This window comes from Entamoeba invadens (genome assembly GCF_000330505.1).
Source record: "Entamoeba invadens IP1 unplaced genomic scaffold scaff_1105074725199, whole genome shotgun sequence".
Lineage (NCBI taxonomy): Eukaryota > Evosea > Mastigamoebida > Endamoebidae > Entamoeba > Entamoeba invadens.
In genome coordinates, this window is record NW_004440113.1 from 252,998 (window position 1) to 264,028 (window position 11,031).

The following is an 11,031-nucleotide window of genomic DNA, read 5'->3' on the forward strand; positions in this document are numbered from 1 at the left end:
TAATTAAAATATAATTAAAATATAATTAAAATATAATTAAAATATAATTAAAATATTTGATTCTTTCTTTAAAAAATTAAATAATAGCATTGCAAAACAGTGAATTAGAATAAGATTACTAAGGAGAAAACTAAGATCAAAAGGACGGAGAGAGAAGATACACCGTCCTCGTTATTGGAATCTTCACTGTCTTCAATTTCTCGCCATTCGAAATCGACTTTTCCAAGCCCAGTTGCGCCAGAAGAAGCTGAGCCAACATAAATCAAGACGGTTTCATCTTTTTTCATTTGGTATTTGACATAAGTGCCACGAGTAGCGACTGGAGTTGTTTCGTGGTCTCCATAGGCAATACATTCTTTTGGGACTGAATCATTAACAACAACTTGGCAGCTCTTATAGAAGCTGATGTGGGTTTCAAATGAAGTCAAGTCGTCAGTAGAAACTAACAAGATCAAACTGTAGTTAGCTTTAAAAGTATAATAGACCCCCTTAAGACCATCTTTCACTTCACCACACACTCTACGCGATGGTTTTGAGTATAAAGTGTTGAATGAGTATCTTCCATTTGTAGTGATTGGTGTTGGAACATCACAAGCCCCTTCAGTCTCTGCTTTCTCTTCATACACATTTATCCTCGAAGCACGAAAGAAATTGCCAGTGTTTCCAATAGTCGCTATAGGCCCAAAAGTATAGGTGACATCCTCTGTTGGGGTCAACTTCACGGTAGTACCCGTATTGTCTTGGCATTTGTTCACATTTAACCCTGCACATGAATCATTTTGCCCAAAAGCCAAAGTTGCTTCTGTCGTTGCAGACTCTAATCCACACGTGTCAATGACATACGACTTCCCTGTTAAGAATGTATATTGATAATAAATTCCATTGTTGTGTCCTTGGCGATCGCACGGGTGTTGGACTGTTGTTGTGTGGAACTGGTCGACAGCAGTGAATGGCAATTGAGTGATCACAAGAGGTAAATCATATGAATTACCTTTATCACTGTTTTTCACAGTAACGTAAATGATAAAAGCGCCATAATATGGGTAATACTGGTTTGGATATGATTGAGAGACTGAAACAAACAACGTGAAACTTTCATTCTTATTCAAAGTGGTCGAATATGAAAAATTGTTATAATCAGAACACTGTGTTGTATCATCACACGAACTTTTGGTTTCAAGAATGATATTTTTATGTAACGATTTCATACGTGGCAGGACACCAACCTGAACATTCAATCCGTTTCTATGAGACACGACCTTATACCACCCTCCTTGTTTTTGTGAAGTTGTGTTGCATCCGACTGTACTTGGAATTTTGTCCGAGCCAACTGCTACATGGGAGAATGTGTCCCCGTCGTCAATCAAGTCGATTTGTTGTGCATTTGCGCATTGATCATTTTCAGTGGAGTCGAGGCGGACCATTGAAAATGAAATACTTCCTGTATTAATTAATGAAGAAGGTCGAATGTAGTACATGTGATTCTTTTCAAATGTTTTTACGATGTACGTATCATTCCCACATTTGAGTGCTGGGTTTTCTTCACAAAAGCCACATGAATCTTTATATATTTCTATGCCTGTTGCTTTTTCGGCTGTGAGCGAGTTAGTCCCACATGTCTGGATCACATATTTATTTCCATCACCTTCAAAGTTCATATAAAACCCATAGTTCTCAACATTGCACTGTGTTCTGCCCTTTTCAAGACCCGACATTTTGATCACAAAAGAGAGGTATGACTGTGAAATTGCAAATGACGTCTCACAACGATCTGCAGCTTGTGAAGTGGATGCGTATAATTGCACACGTCCAGCTTTGTTATTTGTTGAAGTATCTTTATAATCGTAGATATAAAGATAATAGACATCTCCAACGATGAGTTTGTCGTAATTGAGTCTTGGGATGACGTTCTCAGAAGAAATGTATGTTGATATTATTGAAGGGTCTTTGTTGCATTTAGTGTTTAAGGTCATTGATGAGTTTTTAAACAACACAAAAATGGGTTGGATCATTGTGGTGTGTCTATTAGCACTATTCAAAAATATTTTTGTGTCCGTAGCAGTGAATTTGAACCATACACCTCTTGTTGTTTTATAAGAATCGTATGTTTGGTCACTTTGTACTTCTGCATCGTATTGAGTTGGAATAGTAATTTCAATGGCCTCTGTACAATAAGATGACATCACTTGTGGTACCTTTTGAATAGTAAGTAAGTAACTTCCAGTTTCATTTTTAGTAACACCAGTTACCATCACATAGTAGGTCGTTCCTGTTTTGGCTGTGAATTGAAGACGATTTCTTTGGCCTTTGCATGTGGCAAAAGACGCATCAGTCGCTACTTCACATGAACTTAACACCCCAGAAGTGCAAGAGGTACCTATTATCACTCTTGAAGCAAAGGAAGTTTGTGCATTACAAGCACTTGCAACAACATCTACATCCTCATCTGTAGTAAAAGTAAAGACTTGGCCTGGTTGAGTGACCACACCAGCAGCTTCTAAGCAGTTCCACTGTGATGTTTGTGTGCTTGTCAGGGTATGGATTTCAGAAAACAAGTCTTTGTCAGACACTTTCCCTAATGAAATGGCGTCATTGCAAGTATCTCCTTTGATCAAGGAAACAAGGATGAAGAAAACAGACAACATTGAAATGAAAGTTTAGTATTTCTCGAGTTTATAAACCAAAATAATATAAACGAAAAGTAACTTTTCAACATGATTATTTATTAGAATAAAAATCCTGTTGTTTTTCTCATTAACACTGTAAAAAAATAGCAGACTTTTTTCATATGTTCTTTTTTTACACTCAATTATTTCTTTCTTATTTTAAATATTTTTTGATCAAATAACCAGGATTTTGCATCCAATAAATTATTAAACGATTATTATTCTTTTCTTTGTTGATCAAAAATGAATAATTTGTTTTGGTATAATTATATAAATTATTCATTTAATTAATTGATATTATATGATTTCAATTTAAACGCAAATATAAGACGCAATACAATATTTGATCAAAAAAATTTTTCTTTTTTTTCAAAAGAAATTTCCGTGTTTTGTTTTCAAGAAATATCCTGTTAAATACCTAATATTGTCATTGATTATAATTTGCTTAATTTCGACTTCTTTTTTTTCTTTTTCTTTTTGGCACCAGAAGTATAACAGCCAGGTTTACCAAATTAAAAACAACAACCATACATTATAGTTAATTTTAGTATAATATATAATTTAAAAAATAATTTGGTCAACCATAATAACATCTAGGAATAACTTGAATTACAAATAATCCAATTTTATAAAAAAAACGAATTCCATCTGTCTGTTTATACTTAATAACTTCTATTGTTAGATGTTGATATAGTTTATTATGGTAATATAAACAATTTAATAATTAATTTATAATTAATTTTAATTATAAGTTTTAATAAAAATATAGAAATTAATATTACAAAATTTTTAAACTATTAATTAATAATAACACATACTATAATTTATGTTTTTTGTATTTGAATTTTTTAACCATGTCCAAGAAATTTTACTTATTGAATTTAGATAATCATTCGAAAGTGGTAATTAATAAAATAAAACAGTGTTATTCTGGAAATTTATGTTAAATCAATATAAACATTTGAACAACATTAAACTTGATTTATGAAAATGATTGGAGGAGTGTCTAAATAATACAATTAAGTCAAAAGTATAACAAATACTTCAGGCAACAAAAACCACACGTTGTTTTCGTTAACAGATATTATACTATACAAAAACACATTGCAGTAAATGTCAAAAACATCGTTGTTAATTTCAAATAACTGATTGAGTCAAGTCCAAGTAATTCATTTATTTATATAAATTTAAATTTTTATTATTCACTCTTTTTAAAAATTTCACAAACAACACATTGTTTTGGTTTGAGCACAGAAGTTGATCAAAAAGTTCATACCTAAAAATGTTTAACATCACAGTCATAATATCTGCACAAACAAACAATTCATAACAAAGAAAAAAAACGTGACAATTATTATAGAATTCAAAGTGTTCGAAACCGTTAACAAGCCAGCAAAAATGGTATACAGTTTGGCATTATATTACCATTAAACTAGGGGAATTTTAACCTTATTTTTTTCCAAACTCAAAAAAAAAGTTCACAAACAAGAGCTTTGAGCCAAACAATAAACCTGGTAAGAAGGCTAAAAAACAGCGATTCACAACAACAACATTAATCGACTCTTACCAAGTGTAAAAATGTTATTATTTTTACACATGTGTCAAGACTGAAAAAATTAAATTAAGACATTTTTTATTTGTTAAATTAAAAATGATTAAAACTCCAAATCAAAACCTAGGAAATGACGACATCGAGATAATTTATTCATTGACTCTTGGCTTTATTTCACACTTAATGAACATTTTTCCAAAAACAGTTTGTAATTTCCTTAACTACAAAATTTGTATAAAATAAAAACAAATGTAATTTTTTAATAAGTTGATTTTTTTTTAATTTCTATATTTTTAAAAATATTTGTGGTTTAAATAATTATTAATTAAAATTAGTTATTAAATAATAACATTTATTATAATTTAATTCGTTTATAAATTATAATTAATTAAAAAATAACTTTTTTGATTTAACTTCCAATAAAATAATAAAAGTTATAATCATTTTTGACAAACTCAACAATTATTTCAATTGACTTGTTTAAAAACAAATTCAATGTTTTGTTTTAAAAAGGTTTTTTTATAATTATTTAACTATAAAAATCTTTTTAAATTAACAACAATTATTATTTTTGTTTTAAAAGTTATAAGACATATTAAACAAGATTCAAATTTTTATTACATAATTAGAGTTTAGTTTTTGTTAAAACTTTGTCAAAACCAACAAACAGACACACACTTGACAAATTTCAGCACACAAAAAAACTTTATTTTCACAATAATTTTTTAGTGTTTTTGTTGTTCGATATTTAACAAACAATCAAACTATATAAAACTAAAATTTATTTAATGAATTAACTTAAATTTCAAATTCGTTTTGGAGATAAAAACTAAAAAAATGGAATTTCCTCTCCATTTTGTCCAATAATAAGCAACGAGGCTTTTTAAAAAACTTCCACTCAAACTCATTAACAACAATTAAAAAAACGGAAATACTTTCATTTCTAATAATTAATTACTCTTTGTATTATTAGTAAGTTAATTATTATTAATAATACTAATATAATAATCCAATTCGAAGTTATTATTTTGGGATGGGGACGTTCAAAAATACCCGAAAAACCTTATAGTTTGGGACAACGTTGGGCTTAGGTTATACACATGATATGGCCTAACAAACACCAAAAAGGCATAAATTACACTTCAAAAAACAAGGAGTACAATAACAAGCAGACAGACTGCCAGACTTCCACAGCTCTGGAAGCAGAATATAGTGGAGTCATTTGACCAATTAGCCCCAAACGTGTCGAGGATTTCGTTGTTGTCAAAGTCGTTTTTAAGGTCGTCTTTGGTGAAGATCTTAAACTTAAACTGACTGAACCCATATTGCTCCTTCAACGGCCTAACTACAGAGACCCACTCTTGTTCTTGATTTTGGAACACACAGAAATAGTTGTCGGATTGATACACGAACATGACCATCACGACCGTGAAAATAAGTAACAAATGTTGTTGTGTTGTCAGTTTTGCCACTTTGCCAAACGCACTCGTGAAGTTAGCGACTTGTGCGGACGAAACGAGCATTATTCGATTTTTAGTTCTTTTGAGCACTTTATATACACCGCGTTTCTTTTTCCAAAAGACGTTTTGCTTTTTTTTAAGTAAACCGAAATTTTTAATTAATTTTCTAAAAAACTTTCCTCAAGAAAATATCAAGACATTATGCATAGCCAATTTCCCGCAGTTTTACAAGTAATCCACCAAGTTTTTGATTATGAGAAACCCTATTTGTACCCTACAGACACAATCATCCGATGTTTTTGCCCGAATCCATACAAGACAACTGACTTCAGAATTGGTCGTTTAATAATTCCAAAACAAGTAATTATTTCTATCCATCGTTTTTGAAGGCATATTTATTCTTGTGGTATGCACATCTCTTTCCATTTTTTGTATTCTAAAGTCGCTCTTGTATATTTATTAACTTCATAATTTGGAACGAAGCAGACACATTAAATAGACTGGAATTGCCGTACTACTCCCAAAAAAAACCTCTGTTATTACGAAACACAGACGATATTGTTTTTTTTTTATTTTCGTTAGATCAGTATTTTATATAAAAGCATTACAACACCTGAAAAAAACGGGGGAAAACTTTTACAAGGCAAATTACTATTTATTGTTAAGCAAATAAATTTAGAGGCTTGTTCCTCATTATGGTATGGTTAATCGATTATAAAACAACCAACATTCATTGTTCATATTTTTTACTCTCAAATAAAGACAAATCTATATCCTCTTGATTAAGTTCCATTTCAAGTTCCGCTGACAACCCGTTTTCCGAGGCTAACCAATGTGAAACTGAAAAGAGAAAAATATATTTTTTTCTTTTCCATTCAAAGTTTGGTGTGGTTTAGATGAAAAAATGAAGGGTTTATATTATATTCATATAACTTCCCATTCTTCCCGGATTTGCTTGTTGTTATAACGCGACACAGAGTCGCCCGAAAACCCCCGTTTTCCGCCACAAAAAGACGAAGGATGGTCATTGAAAGGCTCTTCTGCATAATAATAATCCAAAGCGCTTTTTATTTGGATTTCTCATCTTAAAAAAAATCATCGAACTTCAAAACTGATGCTATCTTCTGCAAACCAAAAAACAGACTATAAATAAAAAGAGAGATTCTCCATCCATTTTTTTGTCTGTTGCCTCGTGGATACATTTTTTTTGCTTTCAGCGATCATTCAAATGGTTCCAATATTTTTTTAAACAAATTTCTACCCATTCTAAATATATGGTGTCCCCAGACCGAATTTATTGTGGTTTTAAAAGGTACATTATTTGATTTCTAATAGTATTTAATAGTATTATGCACTTACTTATTATTGAGTTGCGCGAACTAAATATTCAAGTCCACTCCTTCTATGGTCTGCCTTTTCATCGTTTTGATTTCGTTCGTGTCGGTCATCTCATCAACAAGTCTCCAACCCGTCTCTTCCGAGACTCTAAACGTTGAAAAGTGCTTTAAAGAACGGACATATACGACTATACTTGCAGAGGGACTCAAAAAAGAAGTTAACACAAACAGTGAATTGAGTGGTGTTCAAGTTGCTACAAAGGTCACGAATGTACATAGCCAACTGTCTGATTATGCAAATCTGGAGTACTCGGATGGTATTGTCAAGATGGTCATTCTTACCATGTTTACTATTTTAGTAGCGTTTTAATATGTAATGAAAGTTGTTTGGTGTTATTATTTTACTAGCATTTGTTATGTTGTTCACATTTGATATCAGAAAAAAGAAGCTATTAACGTGTCACTAAGATTGGTTTAAAGTATTTTTACTTTATTTGAAATAAAAACAATGTGTGTAGTTGTTACTTGTAAAACAAAAATCATTTGTTAAATTATGTATATAATCTATAAACTTTGTTATATCATCAACTTTAATAAAAGTTTGTTGTTTCATTGTACACACTTCAATTGTTATATTAATAACCATAAACGAAAATACATCTTTTACAATTGAATATTCATATTAATGTTTAGTTACGTTTTTAATGTAAAAGATCAACTTATTTGGACAATCAAAACAAATTGGTTTGTGCCGTGTTTATATCCACCAAATACAGTAAAACCTCTCATTGGAAGATTAAACGGGAAAATAAAACCTCTCAATCGTGGTTATGAATTTATTTTTTTCCCCCTAATAAGTGTTTTTAATTTTGATTGGTTGAAACGTCTCTTAATGAGAGAATTCTCTTAATGGGGGACTCACTATTGAGAGGTTTTACTGTTCTATTATTTATAAATATTCATTTCACTCGATACATTTTATACATACAATTTTGTAATTAAAAATTCGGCATTTCTCTCTGCATTTAATCATTTGTGTGTTGAATTAATTTCACACACAATGAAAAAACTTATTATTGATAGTTTCCTTTGATGTTACTTCATTACTTTGTAAAAACATCAATAAATTAAACGCGTGTTATAACTAAACAAAGTTAACGAAGTAATGAATTACAAATCCATACGAATCTAAGAGACGAATGAATTTAGAAGCCACCTCTTAATCTCAAGACAAGGTGGAGAGTGGACTCCTTCTGAATGTTATAGTCAGACAACGTCTTTCCCTCTTCAAGTTGCTTGCCAGCGAAGATGAGTCTTTGTTGATCTGGGGGAATACCTTCCTTCTCTTGGATTTTTGCCTTAATGGCGTCAATTGAGTCGTTTGGCTCGACTTCCAATGTGATGGTCTTTCCAGTGAGGGTCTTCACAAAGATTTGCATTGTCTGATTTTCAAAGTTTTGTTGCCCTTTTATTCTATTTTTTGTGTTATTTAAACCTCATTCAAAAACTTCAATGACGTGGATTGTTTTGTAATAATTATTTTACTATTAAACTAATGGTTTATTTGTTCTATTTATGCAACACTTCAATGACGTGGTTAATATTTAAAAAATCAAATAAAACTATATTTTACTATTAAAATAGTTTGTTTACAATTCATTTGTGTTGAAGTTAATTGAGTCTACTTTTTATAATCTACCTTTTTAAAAGAGTTAAAAATGTGAATAAAGTTGTCACATTTGTCAATGTGTAATGTTTAATATAAGAATAATTATATTGGATTTTAAACATAAAGTCATTCTTAAAACCGTGCAAATTTGACGTGTCAATGCAACTTTGTTTATAATATAATTATAGTAAAAAAATTATATGTTTTTTAGAAACAAAACAAGAAAACACAAACAAATTTCTTTAAAACTATTACTCTAATTAAAATACTATAACTAAACTATAACTAAAGTTGCACATTTTTTCTCAATTAGTTTTTTGGGTTGCACCATTCAACTTTGTCGTGTTTATCGAAATTTTGCAGCGAAAAAGTCTTTGAACCACACGAATTTGCTTGTCTCATTATTTTTTTGTTTTATACACGAGATGTTTAACATCTGCGCCATCCACAATCGATATACAACGCCGTTTTATTCGTTTTGTATGACAATTGGAATTTTGGAATTGTTATGCTTTTTAATTAAAACAAGCAGTTGAACTTATCATTTAAATATCGAGTTATATTTTATGTTGATTATAACCTAATTCTACTTTTTGTTATTGTTTTTGTTATTGTTGAAAAATAGAGTTTCACCTTTGTTGTGAGTAAAAAATAGGGATGAAGTAAAATGGTGAAATAATTTTACTGAAAATTTATGTTTTAGTAAATTATTTGGTGAAATCATTTCACTAAATAGAACTATTTAAGTTCTAGAATTTTAATTTTGTTTATAAAGAATAATTTAATAAATATCATTTTAATGTTTTTGGTTAAAACAATTTCAGCATTTTGGAAAAAAAAATGAAAAATTCAATAATGATTTTTTTTACAATTACCACAATGAGCGGCAATATTCATCTTATTGTAAATATTTTTTACTTATCATAAATAAAAAACAATTTACACAAAACATGTTTTAATAAATACTTAAACAATAACAACACTATATTTAATAAAAAAGGTACAAATCAAAAACATATTATTTGAAAATCTAGGATATATATTAAAAAATATAATATAAAATACATTGAGAAATGCTCATAATTAATTTAATTTATTATTATAAGCATCAATTATCGAAATATCATTTGTACAACATCTGAAAGTGTTTTGGATTAATTAACTCTAACAATAATTTGTAACCATCTGTTTATTTTGTTTTGAAAAATGCTCTTTAAAAAACTTATTATAATTTGGGACATTATATTTCAAAACAAAACAAATGTAATATAATAATTATGAATTTAAATCGTTATATTTTTGATAATTAAAATATATTACCGATGATTATATTATTACGATTTTACCAATCAGACATATTCTTAAAATAATAACAACTTTAATTTGTGACTTATTATGTCAAGTAACATTGTTTTGCAATATTTATTGAAAAAATGTGACATAAAACGCATATTTTTAAAAGACAATATTTCTTTTATAATATGAAAATAATGTTTATTTGAAATAAGTACAAAAACAAAAATTAAATATCACTTACATGCACTCTACGTTTCTTTTCATTACATTAATTGATAAGTATAGTAGTTAATTTTAAAATGATATATAATAGTAAATGATAATCAATAATTATAAACAAAAAATGTCAATCGTTTTTATATTATGTGTCATATTATAATATAATTAGTTTGTCGAATCTAAAATAAAATTTTGTTATTTTTATGTTGTTTTCACTGAGCTTCTGATGAAATATATATATTTTTTCATCAAACACGTTTGAATTAATTAAAAAACAACAAAAGTAACATTTGAATTGTTTTTTTTTTCAAAAAAATAATTTAATGATATTGGTTATTGTTGGATTTTTTTGTTCTTTTTTGTTTTTTTATTCATTTTTTTAACATCAATTGCAATAATAATTAAATGTTGGCAAAAATCGAAAAACTTTATAATTAAATTAAAATTGATGAAAATGCAAAATGTTATTCCTTTTTTGATTTTTAATAAAAATGTTTTTTAAAATATAGGGATTTTTAAGATCTTAAATTGGTGAAATATTTTACCAATTTTTTCTCTTTTTTGGTAAACAGGTAAAATGGATTTTACTTCATCCCTAGTAAAAAACAAAGAAAAAATAAAGTTGCACACTTATTCGGAATGACTTTACTTAAAAGCATGAAATGTTGTTTATGTGTGAATTTATGATCATTTGTATCTCATTATTATAAACTTTTGGTTGATTAATTGAATATTAGACTTTCCTGAGACCATTATAATAAAAATAATAAAATTGAAAAAATGCCCCTATAACGGTAAAGTCAGTCTAAAAATTTCATTTATTTCACACCAA

The 11,031-nt window shown here is 28.7% G+C and overlaps 2 protein-coding genes across 2 annotated transcripts; both read right to left on the bottom strand.

Annotated features, from left to right (window-relative positions):
- Positions 1–104: 104 nt before the first annotated feature.
- EIN_094890 (hypothetical protein) lies at positions 105–2,645 on the bottom strand (the record flags this gene model as incomplete). The annotated part of the gene is made up of 1 exon (XM_004253975.1): positions 105–2,645. The coding sequence occupies one exon, from the start codon at positions 2,643–2,645 to the stop codon at positions 105–107; it is 2,541 nt and encodes an 846-aa protein (XP_004254023.1).
- Positions 2,646–5,360: 2,715 nt separating this feature from the next.
- On the bottom strand, positions 5,361–5,741 carry EIN_094900 (hypothetical protein; the record flags this gene model as incomplete). The annotated part of the gene is made up of 1 exon (XM_004253976.1): positions 5,361–5,741. The coding sequence occupies one exon, from the start codon at positions 5,739–5,741 to the stop codon at positions 5,361–5,363; it is 381 nt and encodes a 126-aa protein (XP_004254024.1).
- Between the last annotated feature and the right edge of the window lie 5,290 nt (positions 5,742–11,031).